We start from the raw sequence: 22,012 nt of genomic DNA, 5'->3' as shown, positions 1-22,012 counted from the left end.
AACAAGGGTGAACAGGAATTTAAATATTTTTATCATTAAATCGCTGGCATTCCCGGGCCCAACGTACCATAATGGTGAAGAATATGCAAATGACGGCCATGCCCGTAATGGACGCCCAGTAGGGTATGCCAATCACCGTCGAGAGGGCCACGCTGGGAGTGTACACGGTGATGCCAAGGTTGCAGATCTGCCGTACGATATATGTCGCCGATGCCAGGCATCTCACAGTGCGGCTCTTGAACCTGGAAAACGAAAGCGAAAGGAAAAGGATAAGGATAAGGATGAAAAGCGAAGCAGGTGAGTGCATCGTTTAATTAAGCAGCTCCTCCAGGTGCCTCTTGCACTCCATCCGTCTATTTATTTTTATTAAACTTTTAATGTGTGTCCCCTGCTCGGGTAGCATTTCTCGTTTTTCATTATTGCTCTAGCCCCTTTTTATGATTTACTACCGCTGTAAAGAAGCTATGTGGAATTGGGAGCACCGGGCGGCTCGAGTTTACGACATGGGCGAGAAAAACCTAAGAAAATTGGCGGGTCTGTAACTCGTTTTGATTGTTTTTATAGTTCAGCCCGGCGATTTTATGGCCTCGGTTGTAAAAATTTGTGTGTTAATTTGATGCGAAATGTGCGACAAGATGGGAGGGACTGCTCTGGGGGTCCACCTAATGATCGTTTAGTATGCGTTATGTGGCCATGGTCGAATGTCTCAAGTGCCTGCGCACACGCATCCACAAGGCACGGCTCTTAATAAATAAACTGCTTTTCGTCCGTAATCCTTTGATTGGCATCCCTAACTTCAAGCCACTAGATGGGGCATAAAGTTAACAGTCCGTTCCGAAGCCTTTAAATAGTTATAAATGCGGTTAAGCGCAAGCAAGTTTATAGCATGTGGTAGTAGGATTATGAAAAATCCCATTATGTGAATTGTAAACCTTTTCATTATAATTGCACTCTCTTTAAGAGATTAATAAAATAATCGTTAATCACATTTCAGTGAGACTTACTGTTAGTAAATTCGATTTTGTTTTTATTAATTTTAATAACAGCTGCATAACTGTCATATAACACATTTTAAGGCAGGGCTATGGAATATGTAACACCCCGCTCAGTCTTGAATGTCCTTTTCAGTGCTCATTGCCGCGCACTAAAAGCGAAAGTCTTTCACAGATTTGCATTCCCTATTGATAGTTCCACTCATGGGAACAGGCTCCTATATCCTTGCACCGGACTGTGAGTTGTAATCACAAGTAATTTCTTGTTGAACATCTGGGCTGACTGCATAATCCACTTTTGCCTGTGCCCGACTCCGCTTCATTTGCCCAGTCCCCTCCTCCCAGTCTGCTCCTCTCTGTTTGTCATTCGGTGTCTCTGCATTGGTCTACGTGTGTGAGATGGCCCACTAAATGATTAATTGCCCTTGGCCAATATTGATCTGAGACGAGTTGGGCTGTCAACGGGCCGTGTCTTGGCCGAGGTCCTGGACTGGGGGGCATGAGCGATTGGGGACGCAGGTGTTCGGCAAGGGGATTAAGTGCACACTTAGATGTGGGACGGGCTGCACTGGATTTCATCTTTAATCGCCTTAATGTTCTGGTTATTATAAAACCTAGCCGCAGGCCGGGAACCATCGTCCTGTGCATTAATTAATGATGTTGCACTTTTCCCCCACAGGCAAACATCAATTGGCATATGCGGGATGGGGGCCACGCCCCCGAACGCCCGCAGGCTAGGTTTGCATTAAGCGGGCTTAACATATTTACCCGATCGACTTTACATTGTTGGGCGGGGGCTTAAGCGGTTTACATGACAACGCGTCGTATGCTTGATACACATTTTAATTGCGACACAGCTGTGTCTGTGGGCCGGTGGAAAACAATCGGAAAATCCCGCAGAGGAAACTCCAGGGCCACCATAAAAGCCTGGCCAATTTGGCCAAGGACATGTACTGCATGACAGTCGCTCCTATATGTGTTGATTGAATGGGCGTGGCACTGGTATGATATGGTTCGGCTTGCTTGGTTGGTCAAACATTTATTTAGGCATTCGCCCTCTTTGCGTCTCATCTAATTCGTGTTCTTTGGTTTTTCTTGCTTTCTTGTTTTTCTTGTTTTTGCTGCTTTTCCCAGCACTAAGCTCCGAGCTTGAGCTTGTGTGGAAATTGATAAAGAAATATTATTGTAGGATACAATATCCCACAAGCAGACACACACAAAGATCCACACATATGTATTGTTGCTTGCGGTCAATTTTAGCCTGATATGTCAATTTAATATGATTTATGCGATTTATTGTTTTCGGTTGCCTTTCATTTCGTCTTCTACTTGGCCGGCGAGTGTTTTTCCTACGTTGTCTGATTGTGGCATTTGTTTCTCATTTAGCCTGTTAACATTGTGTTCATCACAATAAGTGCTCGGCCAGTTGTCCTGGCCCAGGATTTGCCCGCTCCGGATCGCCTCAACTTCCCTTTCCTCTCCTCTCCTTTCCGTCTGTCTGTCATTTCATCTCCATCTCACTCCGACTGTGTGTGAGTAATGACCTGAGGCTGTCACCACAGTCCAGTTGATTGAACGTTGGCCTGCTCCTGGCTTTTGTTTTAGTTTAATTGATTTAACCAGCCAGCGGATCCCTTGGCCGGCATAATTTACTTGGCTGAGTTGATTAAAGACGTACTGCGATGCGATTGTCGCTTAATAACTTTAAATGAAATGTAAGTGCCGCAAAGTATGCAATAATTGCTGCAGCCATGCCAGCGGGCAAGCAATTACCAGCAAGGACACTCGCAGCTCCCGGCTGCGCTCCCATTTACACCACCATCCCACACCCACTTACCCATCAGGATACCAGGCTGCCGGGCAGGCAGGCTGGCAAGCTGGCAAGCTGGCAGGACAACGTCAATGACCACCATCACTGGAGGGTGTGAAAATAGGTTGCCAGAGAATGAGCAGGTCAGCGGGCGTGGGCGCCACCCAACCCATTTCCCCATCCACTAATTGAACCCTGGCCGTAATGGGGATTCAGTTGCCCACTTCTCGTGGTCCCGGTATCCCCTCCTGAAATTGAGTTTACTTTGCAACTCGGAGCCATCATTTATCATGGGAAGCCGCTAAGCCAATTTTCGGCCAGGCGACAAAGGCATAAATTAATGGCAAATTTAATATGACGAGTGGTTTTGTACAATGGCCACATAATCGCCGTTTAGACAGCCAATCCTAACCCAAGTCGGTTCCACCTCCTCACATTCGTGTCTCCTGGGAGGGTCGAGTTAATTTTACAATCAAAAGCAATCCGAGCTACTGTGGAGCAGCACAACAAGGGTGACACATTTGATTGCATTAACTGTCATGCATAAATAAACATAATCAGCCATACGAAGTCGGTGTCCTGAGTGCCTTCAATGCGCTAAAAGCCGCCCACAAAAAAGGTGGAACTAAGGTATCAAAGGTGAATGGTTTCGCTTGATTTAATCGACTTCAAGATACCCAGAGCCAACCAGCTTTGAGGATTATCTGTTTTGTTTGTCGCGTATGTATATTGAATTCTTTTCGATGTTGATTTATCGTATGGAGCTAAGGAATTCTTTTACATTTTGTACATAAAGACCAGTTTACAATTAGGAATATGTGTATATTCTAAGCCACGTTGCAAAATCAACTGAATCTACTAATTTATGGGGACTGTGATGGCATTTTGTTTAAGAACTCACCAATTTGTATCTCTATCTAACTACCTTCTTTGTATCATGTTTGGCTTCGGCCCAATATCCCCATTCTTGTCTGCACCGGAGGGCATGTGTGTTACTCCCAAAAACAACTTTGTTGCCTTTGAATTGCAAATCACGGCCTCACTTTGTAGCGCCGAAAACGTCTTTATTTATGCGTATGCATGTCGTCCTAAAACACCGACCCCTGAACTCCTTCACTTCTCCACACCTCTGGTCCTGGCCACCAACCTGGTTTTTGCGTGGCTTTTTTCATTTGGTTGTCATTCACTCAGGAGCACTTTGGGCACCCTTGTACTCGTAAATAAACCATGGAGGAAGCCGGAATGCATTTTTTCCATTTGCTAAGTGCCAACGACTGTTGGCATTGATCTCTCCCGCTTTTCTGGCACACAAGCTCGGTATCAATTTATTTACATGTAATTGCCACCCCCCAAAATCACCGGCAGTATGAATTATCCGGGGCGAACAAAGCCGAACTATACTTGACCATTGAACTCGATGGTTGCCCAGATAGCAAATCTCTGTGTGAGTTGGCTAACACTTGAGTTGGCAGCGAGTCAAGGGTCATGCCACTGCCATCCGCCCAATCCGCCCAATTCGCCCAATCCACCCACTCCTCCACAGATTTGAGTGGCAGACATCACTTGCGACAGGCGACTGACAAGTGAGAGAATCCACGACTTTTGGGTGGGTGCGTGTGTGTGCTTGGGATGTCTTGGGTTTTTTGTTTCGCAAGTTTTTCGTAGGGCGGAGATACTGGGGCTCGGTGCTTGATCCTTGATGCCTGATGCCAGTGACAGACAACAACACGCGCTATTTATAAACATTATGGCACAAACGAATTGTCATACAATTTGTCAACAGCCTCAGACCGAGTGGCTTCTTTGTGTTTCCTTCTTTTTCCTTTGCGCTTTCACTGGGGTTTTTTCTGACTTGATACCCGGTAGTCATTGGTTTCAAGGGTATATTGTCTGGATGCGATTGTATGCAACAGGAAAGTGTTATGTAGATAGCTGACTGAGAAGGTATCAGGGTGAAACTAAGTAACTGATTCAAGGTGTTCACTAGGATCCAAAAATTATGAGTATCTTAGAAGGCTAGTGCAAACCTATGTATATATCTCCTGGAATTTAAAAAGTATTCTTTTGATATTTGATAATTTTGATAATCATATGGTGCTCAGTGATACTTCACAATTCAAGAAAGAATGGGTATTGTTTAGCCTACTGGCTTTACTACACCGTTCTTCATGTATGGCATTGTCCTCGTCATGCGAACGTCAAGGCTTTTGTCTTTTCCTCATTTTTTTCTTTCTCAAACTTGCTTTATTTGGCTTGGTTGGATGTGTTTGGCCAAGTGGCTTTTGCCAATTTGTAGCATATTCACTTATCGGCCTCCGTGTGTGTGCCCTAGACCCCATTTCCATGTCCACATCCATTTTCCTCCGCCAGTCCAGAGGCTCAGCCTATTTTGATGAAGTTGTATGCATAAACATGTCGCTGGGCGCCAGTTGCGATGACAAGCGACAATGAGGCATCCAAATGTTGTGCGCCCAACTTTTTGGGGCAACATTTGGCCATGTTCGCCTCCACAACCCTTTTCTTTGGATCCTTTGCCTTTCCTCCAGCCTGCTTTCTTGAGTTCCCCGCTTTTGGGGGCAAAGCCAATTGACTAAGATTGATGAAGTAGCTTGACTCGTTCGTTCGCTCTTCAATTAGTTTGAGTGTTGCGTCCGAGTCGAGTAAAGTGTACATTTATAAAATGGTATTTTTTTTAAAACCAACATTATCAGTCATTGATATGGTCATTAATTTAACTGAGTTTTAATCCCATAAAAAATGTTATTGAATTGCTCCATAGGTGATTTTTAGAGTCATTAATTTAACTGATTATGAAATGCGTTTCTGTATACTCCCTGTCTATAAGTCATTGCAAGATTGTGCCTTTAAGTATCAGCCAAAATCTTCCTAAATAGGATTTATTGTAAGTCTTGTTAAAATTTATTCAAACTTGGCAAAATCCTTCCCATAGAGACTCATCACAGTAGAAGAAACATGACATTGATTTTATCATTAATTTCCCTCAGACTTCCCATTAGTTCTTCTTGTCTTTCGGTTTGTTTATGCTAATTAACAAATTACATCCAGTTCTTCAAGCAAACATTTAAATAATTTGTCAATTCTGCACAGCTTTCGCTCTGCACAGTTTGCCCACGTCCAGTTCCTCCTGCCTGTGGAATACCCACTGAGAATTTTGTCAATGTGCGGCACATGCCAATTAAATTTCAATCAAATTATGCTCTGGCCACCATGCCACACCCCCGTTGCTGTTTGCCTTGTCAGTTTTTGCAATTAATTGAATTCTGTTGTCGAAACTGCAAAACATTTGATAACAAATTTGTTAACTAATTTCGAACTTAAAAAACAATTAGGCCCACGAGGCGACAACTTGCGACAGATGGAATTGGAACAAAGTAGGGAAACTTAAGGGGCAGGATGAGGAAAAGGAGGCGGCCCAGAAGCGCTGACGACAACTGGACGATAGCATCCGAGCGACCAAGTCCACCACTTCGTCTCCAAGTCCGAGTTGCTATCCTCGGCGGGGCAAGGACAAATCTATAGATTATTTGCTCTGCCGGCTTGGCTTTTGTTTGGCCATTTGTTAGCGACTCATTGTTGTTGTCCTCTGTTTGTTCGTTTTTTGTGTGAAATGTAATTCAAATTTATTTAGCAACGCAGCGAACTTGTGCCAGACGCAGCAGCCTGGCACAAGTAAAAGCAGAACCTGAGCTGAACTGAGCCCTGCGGCGCTTTTCTGTTCAGTTTCATTTGGCCTCCTTAATGAAGAATAAAATTGTGTGCGCTTCGGCGATAAGAGAGGCGACACAAGACCCTTGGACAGCAGTCGCTGTTGCTCCTGCGTCGCATTTGCCGGAATTAAAACGAATGTTTAAATAACAATTTTCCTGTTGCCTGCCGTTTCGCTTCGCTTGCCTTCGCTTCTTACTAATTAAACGATGTGGCGCTCTGGGGAGTGGCTTTCCTTGGACTTGGAACCTGGTAGCTCGACTCACCTGAGATCGATGTACTGATAGACGGAGGTGATGCCCAGATTGAAGTACACTGGCACGAACATGAAGCAGACGATGGGATAGGCGCTCATCATGCCATAGATTATCTCCCACATGGCCGATCCGCGGTAGTACAATTCACTGGGATAGCCTTTAAAATATTGTTACAAGATGTAATATAATTGAGCTTTTATAAGAAGTAATTTGCGGGTTCAAAGACTCACCTAGCACAGATCTTACTCCCAAAGTTCCTCGGGCGATGGAAATCATCACTGCCACGATCGAAACTCCGCCGGTGGCAAAAACATAGTCGGCCTTGCTGCGCTCCTTCTTTTTGCCAAAAATGCGTTTCCACAACGGGCCCAAAACGGTGAGGGCTATAAACAGTACAAACATCAGATAATCCCATCCCATAGTGCTCAAGTCCTTGGCCATGTTGGTGCTGCTAGTGCTTCTGCTTCCGCTTCTGCTGGAAATAAACGAACGAAAAAAGTGGGCCAGAAATGAGAATCAAAATCAAAATTCAAGTTGGTCACCGGCAAAAAACAAACACAATCTCTTCAACTTCGGGGGGGCTTTTAGGTGAGATGTGAGCTGGATAAAACGTTTTCCAGCACAGTTGAGCATGTGCATGTTAGTCACGCCCGATGGACATAATGCCAACTGAGCGCTCCGTGGCTCGGCGGCCCCGTTGTCGAGCAGGAAACTTGACAACATTGTTGCATATCCGCAGGCGGGTGGCGTGGGTGCCTTGTGGTTGCCTGCACCCATCAAAACACTTGCAGCTACCCCCACCCAACTGAACCTCAGATGGGGCCAGGGGCCAGGGGCCATGCGAAATGAGCGGCAAAAAGCCGAGGTCGCACAAAACTTAAAGGGAGCAAAAAGATTGCGCAGAGTAACAATAAACTACCTTTTTTTGGCATAAAATTCAAAAACCCCAAGTACAATGACCAAAAACTTATTTTCAAAAGAGAGTAGGCATAATGCTTCTTAAGATTTATAAGAGAGTAGGCATAATGCTTCTTAAGATTTATAAGCGTACAATTCAAATCCAAATCCAAATTGGTCTACAGCTTAGCTTAAATATATCAGCCATGTAAGCCCATAAATACAGATTTTTGAAAAGATTTTTTGAAATTTCGCTTTTCTATAACCTCACAGTTTATCTTTCGGTGCACCCTTGGAAAATGTGGCTCGTTGTTTGAATTTATGAACTTCGCCCCACTTGCTGACATCTGTATGCACGTCCCGCCGTAAGGACATTCCACTGTACTTCAGTTCCTGTGAGCATGAGTGGGTGTAGTCAGGACGAGAGGAGAGTGGAGCTTAAGTGTGACTTTGGCGGCGACTTTGTGTTTTTATAGCCGAGCCAAGCTGTTGAGCTGCCCTGTGATTCTTGTGATTCCGTGGTCCAGGCGACCAAAAGAAATGGCATAACCCAGCTTAGGATTTTCTCCTTCACCTGAAGCTGTCGTAAAGCAGACTTCTTGCTCAATGTGTATCTTCTGAACTCGATGTTACAACTTCAAAGGGGTTAGAGACGAAAGTTGCAAAGGGGACGAATAATTGGAACTTATGTTTCATTACTTTTTATGTTAAAGCTTGTAGTTATTCATGTTTAAAGGCTAAGAATACTAACATCTTGTGGCCCACCCTTTTCTAATTTCTATTTTTGATTGTCTCATATTTCTGAACAAAAGAAAGCTTTGTGAGACCTATACAAGTCATAAATACTTACGGATTTTACGAAGCAGCACTAACACTAATTGACAACCTGATTGACAGTATTGAAATGAAGTTTGTCTAATTCACTTCTTAAGAAATCGTGTGGAAGCTTCAGTTTGAACCCAGTAAATCTGCAAGTCACAGATACGTTTGCAAGTCTCGAAATTCCCATGCGTTTCACATGATTAGAAATAATTGATTATTTGTGCAAAGATGACTATCGCCCCAGGAAGGTTTGCATTAGCCAGTCAAAAGGGTCGCCAACTGGTCAACTTTTTGCGAGCCAAGTTGCCCAGTCATTCGGTCATTCGTTTTTTGGCTGGCCAACTAATTGACAACATTTAGCATGCAGTTTCGCCTTCCCAGCGAACCCCATTTGCCATCGCTTTGGCTTTTATCTGACATGCTGTCTGGCTTTTGTTTTGCTGGCTCTGTCAAAACTATTAGTCATGTTGTTTTTACTCGAGCTTAGCTTTGTTTAAAGCACAGCTGCCGTGTCACTTGCCTGACAGCCGCAGCAGCAGGATCCTGGCCAGCTTGCTCATCTTTGTCCCCTCGCTTTTTCGGCCAAGTGATAAGCCGGGGACAAAAGACAGGAGCCAGGAGCCAGGAGCCAGGAAACAGGAGTCGAAACGGACAGCTCCAAGGTCTGCTCTGTGGCTGCCTCATTGTGCGTACGAGCTTGTGTGAAAAACGTTATTTTCTGCTGGCTGGGTTTAAGCAAATTATCCGTAATCCATGCGAAGTGCCACCTGCACTGCACCAGAATGGCAAGAGTCTAAAATATCTTCTAGAGGACATTTCAACTATTGTAAAGCGGTTTATACTACTAAGAGCAGGGTATATATAATTAAATTACATCCTTTATACATTTATAATTTCTGTAAATAAATCTTAGTTTTCAGAAGCAGATTTTTTTACGTTGAATTACCGAAAGTTCTAGTTTAAAAATATACATTAATTTAATGTTTTCCCTAACATGTGCTATAACTGTGTTCCCAGTGTATCTGCTCCTTTGTTTGATGGGCGAGCAAACCGAATGCGGCCACAAAATGTCCAATAGACAGCGACGACAATTTGTGAACATTTGCATCAAATATGTATGAAAAATCCTTTCCCGAAAACCGAGGACGAGGGGGAAAAGGAGCCTTCCCGAAAAGGAGCCTTGGCTACACGTATGCATAAGTTAGTAGGGCGTGGCCACCGCCCCTTCCGGATCAAGCTGGCACTTGAAACTTTCGCCGGGCGCACACACAATAAAAGTGGCAGCCAAGATGGGCCGGGATTTCGGATGGCAGGATGCTGCCGCCGCCATATTCTGCCACTTGCAGTTAATATTCATGCAGTTCAGTTTTTTGAAAAATTATACAAAAGTTGGCGACATGTGTGGTGTGTGGTGGTGTTTGTGTCCCAGTGTGTGCGAGTGTGTGCTTGTGTGTGCTTGTGTGCTTAAAGGAGTCTTCGATGCCAGGCATCATAAATTATAAAGCAGCTTGAAGGAGCGACAAAAGCAACAACGAACCGCTGACATGTCCTGAGTCTCGAGTCCTGAGTCCTGGCGAGCAGGAGAGGCACGTGTGTTGGTGTTGCCTGCCACTGACAGCCACAATGGAAAATTATTAAAAATAAAAGGGCGGCAAAACTGAAGCGCGTGTAAAGGAGAAATTTATGACACTCATGAAATATTCAGCATATTCCACCTCCGCCTAGCGCCGCAGAGCCGAAAATCTGCCACGATAATGCGCCAAGATCGTCAGACAATGAAACGCATATCAAAAACACATTTGCCGCTGGAGAATGGAAAAATGCAAAAATTGCAAGCGCGCCAGCAGCATTAGCAGCATCAGCAGCATCAACAGCTCGGCAAATAAAATAAAATAAAAAGCCGAAGCTGAACTTAATTTGCCATTTAATGGCCTGCAGTGCCCCGCCAGCTGACAAATTGAAAATGTAATTTAGCCAAAGTGCAGCGCCGACATTGGCCAACGGCCAACAAAGGAAGACGGCCGAGGTAGGAGTGGGTGTGCTCTTCCGTTTTCCCACTTTTCCGCTTTTCCGCCTCTTGCAGACGCAGAACGTATGTTAAACTTTCGCTTTCCACTGCTTTCGACTACCTTGCATGACCTGGCATTAAGGAGTGGCCTCCCGCGAAGCCTGATCAGCTTGTTGATGGTGTTGATGGCGATGGGCTGGTGGAGCTGTGGGCACGACAGGGATAATTATGGTAATGCAGGGGAAATTACACTATACGCTACATTGTTGCTACATTGTTGCATATAGTACGCATTCGCTATGCACTCAATTTATGCGCCACTTCAGATGAGTTGTGCGTGGGGCGCCACAAAGTTGCATGCACTGCGTGCAGTTCATGGCAATGCTCGAAAGTTTCCCCAGTTCGCTGCATTTGCTAATTAATGCACTGGCAAAGTCAGGCTCGAAACTCTCGAGCAGAGGGTGTGCCAATCAAACTTTTATTTGACAGATTTCCCAGAGTGGGGATGCAACAACTTTCGCAGATTGCAAAGTGCAAAATGTTGTCCCAATTTCGGGGATCTTTAGAGCTTTTAACTGCCTCCTTTGTTTTGTTGGCCACATGTTCTTGCCAATTGGCTTTTTCGTCCCGAAACTGTTAGCTGTCTTTATTTATTTACATTTCCCATCTTAGCGATGGTACACTAAAAATACTAAATGGTTTAATGCAATCAATAGAATAGGATTTTCTTTAATAAGAGTACATAGCTCTTGTGTCATAGGTGCTGGAATTATATACGTAATTAATTATATGTAATTTACAGGAAAGATTTTGTCGGAAACATTTCTCCTTTAATAGCTAAAGAAAAATTAAATTGTTTTTAAACGATATTTTGACAAGTGAATTTCGAGAGAATTGCAGTTAAGTCAAGTGACTGCAAGCTACTTTTTGTTCTCCGTTCTACGGTTTACATTTTTTGTTTTCCGTTGGTTTTGCCATGGCAAACTTTGGTCGGTTCATCTTCTTCATTTTTGCTGCTCGGCTGCCAAAAGTTGTTAAATACAAAAGTTTGCCACTTAATACCAGTTCGAGTAATGAAATACGAGTCAAGCAGTAAGCGGCGATCCCAGTCCCAGTTCCCCGTAACAATCCTTCCAGCAAATTGAAGTTGAAGCATGCGGTTGGCAAACTTCTTCCTGCCATTTGCCAACATGCAACTGTGCCCGTTCCCGTTCCCCCGCCCTACTGTTTTTCGTCCCTTACACCAATCAGAGGCCACCCACTTGGCCAACATCACCCCCACCCCCACCCCACCCCACGGCCAGGACCAGGACCAGGACCAGCACCCGCTCCTCGGGGGCCAAAACCAACTCGATTGCATTTGGCAATTGTTTGTTTAGCTTTAACCGCTCGACGCTTTACACATGTTCACGTCCCTCCGGGCCGGCGACCCCAAGAATTTTGTGCAAAAGTTTAGTTTGATTTCTTTTCGACCACGTTCGCCTTGGCCAGGCTTAATGAGAAAAGTCATTGGGGGCGTGGCGGGCACGCCCATGTGCGGCTTTCCACCCTTTTTCACTTGCACATTGGCCAGGTCAAAGTCATTTATCAAAAGATGCCCGAAAAATAAATACTCGACTTAAGTTGCCTCTTATTTATCGTTCGCTGACTGTTTGTTGCCAACGGAAAATAATGTCAATTTTTCAACTAGCCCTGTATGGGGTTAAACTTTCAATTGCGATCATTTATAACGAGTTGCGCTTGTCCGGCGAAGAAATCAAACGCTCCTTTGACTCGCCTTCCACCGAAAAACATAATTTTCCGCGGACATTTTTATAATTTATTTCCAGCATGACTTTGGCAAAAGTGTAGCCCTGGCCAAAAAGAAAATGAGCAAAAAAGTAAGTAAGGCAAGGAAATAGGTTCCTGGTACTTTGTAAATTTCGAGAAAGTTTCAACAAAAGTGACAATTGCAACTTGTTGTTGCCTGTCATTGTGGCCCTGTCGCATTTCAGACGTGAAGTAAAGCAAAACTTTCCGCGTTACAAGTTGTCCTGTCAAACAATTAGGCAGGCTTCGTTTAAATTACACCGCGGAATATTGTTTAAAAATCGTGAATGCCACTTTTCGAACTTCTTAATGTCATATTTAGCTCTTAGAATCACGTTTTTCAATTAAACATATTTGATTGATGGTAAAATATATTGTATTCAGTCGATTTGGATAAACACGGCTATAACTCATATATTTTGTCATGTTTTTAATGGTATATAAGTCTTACAATGTATCTTTCATTTCTTATTTTTTAAATTTGTTTTTTAAGCGTTGGCATGGTGTGATTAATGAATTAGGATATCGAACTTATAGATTCCATTGGCAATAACCTGCTCGTATTTAAGTTTACCACTTAATTGCCATTTTTCTGGGTGCATTTCCTCTTTCGAAACTCGGCCATTCAGCAATTCAGCTTAAGCAATTTGCTGGTCTCTGAAAAGTATGCTACGAAAGGAGCAAGGACGAGAGAAGGGAGCGCATTAAACGACGGTCATCAGCCACTTGCCAGTCGCCACATGCTGTTAATTTGATCAACATCAGCCCGGAGCCTGAAGCCGCGAGCCCCGAGCTCCGAGCTCCGAGCCGGAGCGGCGACTTCATCTCGGCAATTTAGTGGTCAACCCCAGCGGCAGGGCATCTAGGACAGCCGGCTAATGCCCGGGTTTTGCGTTGCAACTAGCGAGCGTGCACAACTAATTTCCCGTTGTCGCCACTTTCATGTCCAGCAGCCAGAGCACTCGACACCATCGAGTGGCACTGCCAGGGCACGGGAAAAGCTGTTTTCCCCCCTTATATTTTTTGTCTATTTGTGTGCCATTTCCTCGCTCTCCCTGTGCGACATTGGTGTGCCCTAACAAAGTTTTCATTACGCGTGCTGTGCGAAGTTTTCCCAGTTTTCCCGCTTTTCCCCCTGTTCCCATCACCACTCCCTCTGCAAGCCCCTGGAAAACTTCTCTGTGTCTCGAGTTTCACCTGCTGCGGGGAAAGAACAATGGGCTGCGGTTTCTTTTCAGTTTGGTTTCTCAGTTATTTTTTCTGTGCTCGCATTTTACAAATAATTGGGTTAGTTAGTCTCCGGCTGCAGTGTCTGTTAGCCCTTTTGCTATCTCTAACACCTCCGACTCTTGGCCATTAGCTCATTGTGCTGGCCACTGACCACCTGTGGCAGTGGATGTCGTGCAGTGACAAAATTGGTAAACCATAAAGTACTTAAGAACTAAAATTGTTTGTTTATCAACTTTTAAAATAAATAAATAATGTTACCTTTTAGCTCCTTAGGACCGTGCAAAATATAATTTAAAATGTAACCATCCACATTTCTCTAAGTATTAATTTGCTCTCAAATAATCGTTTTAAAATGATTTTACTAATTATGTTCAAAAAGCAGCATTTTATGGTGCATGTGTTTTAATTAGATTTCAAGTTCTTTAAAAATGTGTCAGCGAGAGCAGCGCTCAAAAAGTAGATTAGCAATCATGTTAGGGAATCCCTCAGCTGCGACCTGCCAATGCTAACGACCGACTGACAAAGGGAATCCTTTCGGACACATAAATTTGCATTCAAGTGGAGCCTGTCGGGAGCTAAACAAACAACAATTTGTCTTGTATTTCGTCCTGGCCCAGGACGAAAACGAATGGCCACTAATCATCGTTTAAAAAGCTGCCACTTGACATCCAGCCAGCACCTGTCCAGCTAATTGAACTAATGAAACGGTCTTGCCCTGTCCAGTGGCCGGTTCCCAGGTCCTGGCTCCTCCGAATTGGCCATCCACTCGTCCTTTGAGATTGTGGAAATTAAAAAGCTTGTTTGGGGCCTTTGTTTGCACAAAGGCTGTTGATAATAAATTAGCCTGGCTACATTTTTGTCACCATGGAAATGCCGCAAATGGATATTTATGGCTGCAACGCCTCCCTTTGGCTATCTCCGTTTGGTAAACTATTTCTACCTTATGGGGGATTCGGGTGGAGCTGTAGCCCATCCCCACTTTATTGGCCACGTGCTGGTGATTTGTTCAAGTGAACGGCTATCATTGGGGAGGCTCTTTATGTCCGGTCGGGGACAAAGTGCTTTTGGCCAGTCCAGTCTGCTTAATGAAGTATTTACGTAATGAGTGTGCATATGGCAATGCATATTTTAATTATTTATTGATGTTTGTATGAGCACGCTTTAATATGTCCTTCAATTGCTGACACACAATTGTGTGTTGACTTTGGGAATTAAAGTGTATTTCATGACAAATATTTTAGTGATATCTCATAGCTGAAATGTGTGGCTCTTCAGTTGAAAAATGAGGAATTAGTTTAAAGTAAGGATTATTCCGGTCCCAATACAGTTATTGAGCTCTTGCTTTTCATTTGCATGCTGAGCTACTTCATTTAATGCCAAAATTCTTGTCGGTCTTCTGAACACGAAACTAATTTCTTTCAGAATTTATGCGCAATTTCTCGGCAATATAAAGCCAGCTTAATACAAGCTCGAATATTATGTTGGCGCAATTAAAGGAGGGGAAAACTAAAATATGCTTTGGCCTTTACCGGTTGCCTTTTGGATTTTCAATTAACCCGGATAAACCTGGCTTGTAGCAGCTCGATCTTTGATGGCCAATGCTAGTTATTAAAACTTAAATTCACTTACTTGGAGCACAAAAAATTTGCCATGACTCATCGGCCTGGCCATGGCAGCAGATGTGGGTGGCTAAATAATGGAAAAGGAGGTGCAGCAGGAGGTGCAGCAGGATGTGCAAGGACCCATCCCGACGCACAATGTTGCCTGCAGGGGAAGGGGGTGGCATTTGGCTGGGTGGCCCTGATAGCTCCACAAATTGTTTAGCTGGCAGCGTCAACTTTATGCTGGCAACAATGTAATTTATTTAATTCCCAGCCCATCTCCCCCCACTGCCCCTAATTGTTCACGCTGCAAAGCAATTTAAGCCGGCAACTGTTGCTAAGTCACGCCCCCTTTTTGTGTTGATTTCATTTGAATTTATGCTAAATTGTCAGTTTCACAGTGCGTGTTATCCTGGCGGATTGGCCGTTTGAGTCCTTGCTGCTCTTGTTGCTTTTGTCGGTGCGAAGTGAACTCGCTCCGCTTCGCTGAGAATTATAATTTCAAATGATTGTGCGTACAATCAGTTGTAATTAGCATATTTAATTATATCGCGCATAAATATTCATGAGTCGCAAATTGCAGCTAACTCGGGGCCAAAACTGTTTGACAAGCTCGGCGAGTTGGGGCTTAATTAGGTGGACAGGCAGCCAAAGTTGGCGGCAACAAACTTGGCGCATTGATTGATCTATGCATCGCTTGATTGATTGATGGCCACTCCACCCGGACAAAGTTGCATCAACGGAGCATACACGAGTCGTTCAAAGCAAACACAAGTAGAACGTACAAGGGCAAACAATTGAGCAAACACTATCAATATGCAATTAACGTCATGTAAACGATATTTACAGATAAATACGGCTCGCTCGACTCCTCTGCTCCTGGCCACATTTTATCGGCTTAATTGACAGGAAAATACTCCAGTTGGGTGGCGGAGATAGGGGGGCAATTAGTTATTGTCCGCACTTCAATGCAAATGCCACTTTTCGTATCGCTTGACACTTTAAATCGATAATGCATTATTACCTAGACAGCCATTACTCATACGCCATGTCTGACAAGCGCACAGCGATTATCCTGGGTGCGTGTGTTTTGGTGAGGAGTCAGCCAGTTCCATTCATAATTAAAGGCAATTAGTTGGGCCAGCTGCAACAGCTTGTGCCGCGCACATACCACATGCTGCAATGGCAATTTGGCAAATTGTTTCGGACAGCCAATCCCGAATTGTTCGCAAAAATCGAAATTAATTTGCAACTCGCCTCCACTCGCCTGTCCAAAAAAGCAGACTACACAAAATTAGCCACGAGCAACGGATGCTCAGCTCGAACACGAGTTAATTTACATTTGGCCAGACCGAGCAGCTCCGCATAATCGTTAGATTATGCTTTTGCATCAACGGGACAGCAGCTCCAACGGCAGCAAGAATAACAATCACTTAATAACTTGGCCCAAAGTGTAGCAGCAATTACATGACCAACTGGAGGACAAAAGGGAGTCACTGGCGCATCGGGAGCGGAACAATAACGGAAAGGACAAAGTAAACTCGTTTGGCAGCAGCAGCTTGTCCAGCAACAATGTCGCAAAAATTGTGCTTGTCTTGATTGACAGCAACAGCTAAAACAACTACAGCTACTACAACATTTTGTCATCTTAACTTCTGAGAGGTGCACCGGAAAAAACGTTGTTCACCACACAAGTACAATAGGAGAGGTACCTTTATGGGAAATGTTTCGTAAATTATAAAAGAAACGTGGGACTTAAGTACTTAAATGCAAAGTAAATTCCACCCTTAAATTTAATCTTCTTGGGTTTTAAGTTTATGTGTTTCAGTACATTTCTGACTCATTGTCTTTGTTTTCACTGCACATCGTTTTGGAAGGTTTCCCTTAGTCGTCCCCCGTGGCCACCAGGATCTTGTGATCCTGTGTGTGTGCGGTTCTCGAAACGCTGTGCTTTGTCATAACTAAGGCAGCTTACTTAGCCTGCTTACTACACGGCTGCAGGGTTCTTAAGTCGGCAACTGGCCGCATACGTAACGAACTCAAATGAAGTTGCTTGAAAGTGAATCAATTTGCATAGAGTTTATGCTTTTGCCACTGCTAGTCCACTTGTTGAGAACTCATTAGGAACATTGTCTGGAAACTTTCGAGTGCTGGCAGACCAACGGCACAGATTTGAAGCCAAAGCTTCCGCAAAGGAGACACACTTGCAACGTTGCGAAGGTTTAACACTCATGTGGCTTACTCAGCAAACGGCAGTTTCGGAGGGTAATCATATTCCATTAAGCTAAACATCGAGCTATAATTCACCGAGCACAGCTGAAAGGCAACTGAGAATGATACATGCCTAGGCATTCGAGCCAGCCAAAAATAAGCTTTAAAAATAATATTTCCGACCAGAAGTTTCTCTCCGCACACAAAAGACCCGAAACCTTTAATGGGTCAACTCAAAAACCACTGACAGCTGTTTAAACGATCCGATTGTATTCACATCACATATTTGCCCGACTACTCACGTGAAAATAGAAATGTTTCAAGTAGACTCCTCCAACTCCTTTCAAGTTGACCACTCACTGAATGGAAATAAACTAAATGACCGGCCTTGTCTAAGATTGCTCAAGGAATGCTTGCAGCTTCTGGCCCTGTGCCCTCATTTATACTATAAGACCAAGAGATATGGATCTACGCTGATAATGCCAAAGCAAATACTAGGGTGTCGGGTGTTTCGCCAGGTGTTTTGCTTTTTTACGCTGAACGTGCTCTTGTTGTACTAGTCGTTGTATGGAGTTAAACGGAATCGGGCTAGACACAAATGTTTGCTAGACAGTAAAATCATATAATGAGCTAAAGTTCTCAGTTCGTCAGTAGTGATGATGATGATAGACCCAACGGCCTTACTCAGCGGGTGGGAAGTTGCCTCGACCTAGAGCACTTAATCGGAAGTGCTTTTGCCAGACCGCGTTCAGAATTTTATCTAAATTAGCTGGATAAAGGGAGCTCATTCCTCAGTCGTATATGAAAGATGTAGTGCCTGCGTCGCTTTGCCCAACTAATTACTACTTATACCTGTTACTCGTACAGTAAAAGAGTATACTAGATTTGTTGGAAAGTTTGTAGCAGTAAGTAGAAGAAAGCGTTTCTGACCATATAAAGTACATATATATATTCTTGATCTGGATCACTAGCCGCGTCGAACAGGCCATGCCCGTCAGTCCGTCCGTATCAACTTCGAGATCGCAGGAACAATAAAAGCTGTCTGAGTAACGGGTATCTGATAGTCAAGCGTTCTCTCTTGTTTTAGGGAGAATTAATAAAATTAAGTGCGGCACACGGCTTGGCAAGAGTTTTTTTACACCAACTGCAGTCGTGATTAACTCCGCTTGTTTGATATATGCATATATATATGATTTATACGATATAGACATCATGTACACGGCGGCCTGCTCAGTTGTGGTTACTGCAGTGTAAAGTGTAATTTATGGCCACCACTTGATTATTTAATGAGGCATAATTTTCATTTGCCACACACAAAACTTTAAGACCACCGAATCTGAAGTTCATATTTTCCTCCGCAACCGACTGGCTTTCTTTTTAGCCTCGGCTTTGGCTTTAGCATCAGATTGTGCCATCTGCTTCATAAATTTTCATTTGGCTGAAATCATAAAGTGAAAAAGGAGGAGAGGACGCCGTTTAAGTATCCTAAGCCCGACGTTGTGGGTTGAATTCGGTGTAGCAGATTTAATTTATGTTTCATTTTTCACACCAAGGCCGCCAGGTCGCCCGGCAATCGCCCGGCGCCAAAGGTGCTTCCGACGCCCTTTCAACAAGTACATATCAAAATATATATGTGGGTTTTCCTGGAAGTGGGTGGCTTCGAGTGGGGTTTTATGTGCCTATAAATATGCAAAATTTATGCGGATGCTGTTGCAGGTTCCCCGGCTTAGCCACACAAAATAAAAACTCTGAGCAAAATGCCCAAAAAGTTTGAGCTCTTTACATGACTAACTAATTGAAATTTACGCTGAGGCAAACGCTTTCCGTATTTCTAATTTATGTATGAGCCTGCGAGTTCACAAATCTTAAAAGTTCTATTGACTTTGCGAGCTCATCAACTATCGATAGATTTATAACAAAACGGAAGCATCAACAATAATTTAAGGTGTACGTATTAACAACCATGTCCTGTGAAAAGCAGCCCTGTAAATATTTACTTCAACTAACCCAGGGCAAATATTAACTCATTTGATTGCGCACAATATTTCTCGCATGTTTCGGATTAAATGTAAGTTAATTTAAACATCAGCTTTATATGCTTCCAGTGATGAAAACGCTGTTTGCTTAATGCTTAAATATTCAACAGGGAAAACGTTATCAAAAATTCATAAGCTTTGCGAAAATATCGAATTCATTGCGGAATATTTTTGCTTTCGTTCCTTTAGTTATACTTTAGTTTGTTTTCAACTGTTTTTTTTACAATAATATTTATTTTTTTTGGTCCACTGTATTTATATTCTGTACTGACCAACAATGCAAAGAGCTGAAGGAGGGCGAAAATGGCTGAAATTTTCACCGAACCACACAAATCAATTTGCAATTGTGCTCATTGTGAAAATGCGAATGGAAATGTTTTTATTACAATAGTTTTGATGCGGTTTTTATTTATATACCACAATAGCGATACTGGCAGCGATTAAAGCAACAATTTCCCTCAAAACACATTGTTGTGTTTTTAGTTAAAATTTTGCAGCTGTTGCGTTTATTTTTTGCTTGAATAGCTCTCAACGAGCACTGAAATGATTCTTAAATCGGCATTTGCAGTATCTGCTTTATGCGCTTGTTTGTTCCACTAGGCTAATTGCAAAAATAAATAGAATTTCAAGCAGTGAAATGCTTTAACATATACATTTTATAACCGTAATTAATTATATTGCAAATGAAATTCACCATTTAAACAATTAATTTATCAGTCTTCCAGCTTGTAATTAAGTTCGCTCGAGCTTCAAGCTAGACAGCTTGAAATATTTATGAAATGCCATTAAAAAATTAACACATGATTCTGCTAGCAGGGGAACACAACATTTTTAACACCCCCAAAACGACGAGCAAATCTCGGCAAGAGCGGTGCCGAGCATGCCGCTCGTCAGCACTTACCTTTAATTAAATGATTTATGCTAATTTTGCGCCGCGTTGCCAAGTTAATTAAATTACAGCTTGCAGGGGAGCCTAGATGATTAGCAGACTCCGCTGTGATGTGGCTATTGTGGAGCGTTTGTTGGTCGCCACCTAATTGTTGGTATTATTACCATCGATTAGTTGGCTGTGCATTGAATATGGTTTATGGCGAGTATTTGCGGAGTACACTGTGTCTACTAGAAGTGGGCAAATATTGATCACTCTGCTCGCCTTGGGCGCAGATGTAGCAAAAAGCACAGCTCTTTTGTAGTTCATTTGACTGCACATTTTGATTGCTTTCTGTGTCTAGTGGATCTAAATTGGATTTCGGATTTTGAATTAAACAACGCCGCTGGCCGCATTAAAAGCAAATTTTGCCTGGGTGAGTACATTAAAGTAATCAAAAATGTCTATCAAATTAAATCTATTTGTCCAACAGACACTTCATCATCATCGGCATCACACTGCGCATCATCGTTTCAATTAGTCGAAACAAATAACTCGAAACACAAAAATGGGCTAGCAGAAAATAATGGAGTTAGTCACCAGACTCCCGGGTCCCGGGAGCGATAACAATAAGCAATCAACTGGGAGCCCTGAGTGGTGCTATCTCAGCGAACCATCACATATCAGCCAGCCATCGGCATTCATTTGCGTGTTTTGGCGTGTAAAGTGCCACACATGGACTATTGCGAATATTCCGCGTGCCGAAACTAATTGATAATACAAAACCCCAACCCCAAAACAATACCGAAAATTGGTTCTACCGTCGGAACTTCTGTACCTAATGGAAACAATATGGCGGTTGATAAAAACACTCCAGTGCCAGTCGCCATATTGTTTGCATCACAAGTGCTTCGGTTTTGATTTAATTATGTGATTTCTAAATTAAAATCAGTTAACCTGTCCATTAGTCTGCTTCCTGGTTCAATTACCTCAAATTGTTGCCATTGATTTCGGATGGGTTTTTCCCCCAAACAAATGGAATTCATCTTCCTCTTTGGTTTGTAGGTAAATTATCTCTGTAAACACTTACATTTTCATGACTCACTCAGTGGCATATCTCTCAAAAATATCAACCAGACGCCTGTACTTAACTTTATGTGACTCATTCCTAGGTGCATCTTAAACCAAGTTCGATTGCCCTTGTCTTATCACCCTTAAGTGGAAACATAATCCTCTGATAAAATGACTAAGTACCTACTTCAACTGCGCCTAGTAATCAAGGGCTCCCCTTTATGGTGACATTTTAGGTGTGCGATAAGCAAATTAAAATCAGTTAAAACCATCCTGGGTGCCATATTAGATTTTCGCCGAAAAACTGCAGTTATCTAATCTAATTATCAGGCCAGAACTTCAGAAATTTTAATAAAAAATTGTTTTTCCCCAAAACGTTTTTACTTACACGTGCTTATCAGACGAGAAACAATTATTTTTAGCTTTGATTGACTTGTTATCTTTGAGTGGTAAATAATGTTAGCAATTAACTTGGCCAGTATTGAAAACAGACTACTCATCGATTCACTAATCTCGTGACCACAATTACTTGTCTCGAGTGCTAAAATGTTTTCCTTGATATATTAAAACAGATGAATAAAGAACGTTTTTCGACGACAGCTAGTCAAATATTATTTTAATAAACTTAATGTTTGCACTGCGGATGTACGCACGTAGGTGGAACTATAGGTTGT

General features: G+C 43.0%; 1 protein-coding gene and 1 long non-coding RNA gene across 5 annotated transcripts in view; one reads left to right on the top strand and one right to left on the bottom strand.

The window, feature by feature from the left end:
* The window catches only part of LOC122619714 (sodium-coupled monocarboxylate transporter 2), a 35,862-nt gene that overhangs the window by 2,500 nt on the left and 11,350 nt on the right, over nt 1-22,012 (bottom strand). For 3 of the 4 annotated variants that reach the window (XM_043796807.1, XM_043796810.1, XM_043796808.1), the window contains 3 exons: nt 7,016-7,257; nt 6,795-6,942; nt 68-242 (listed from right to left, as the gene is read on the bottom strand). In XM_043796807.1, the coding sequence (XP_043652742.1) occupies nt 68-242; nt 6,795-6,942; nt 7,016-7,226 (534 nt within the window). In that variant the 5' untranslated portion in view covers nt 7,227-7,257. Of the gene's footprint in view, nt 1-67; nt 243-6,794; nt 6,943-7,015; nt 7,261-22,012 lie in introns of all 4 variants that reach the window. The other variant, XM_043796809.1, reaches the window with a different exon arrangement.
* Nucleotides 204-21,136, top strand: LOC122619716. Its single transcript, XR_006326092.1, has 3 exons — nt 204-297; nt 20,360-20,703; nt 20,761-21,136. It is a non-coding gene; the product is annotated as an uncharacterized LOC122619716 (long non-coding RNA).

This window comes from Drosophila teissieri, chromosome 3R (genome assembly GCF_016746235.2).
Source record: "Drosophila teissieri strain GT53w chromosome 3R, Prin_Dtei_1.1, whole genome shotgun sequence".
In the NCBI taxonomy this organism is placed as follows: domain Eukaryota; kingdom Metazoa; phylum Arthropoda; class Insecta; order Diptera; family Drosophilidae; genus Drosophila; species Drosophila teissieri.
Note: the sequence above shows the minus strand (reverse complement) of the source record. Positions and strands in the feature narration are given on the sequence as shown.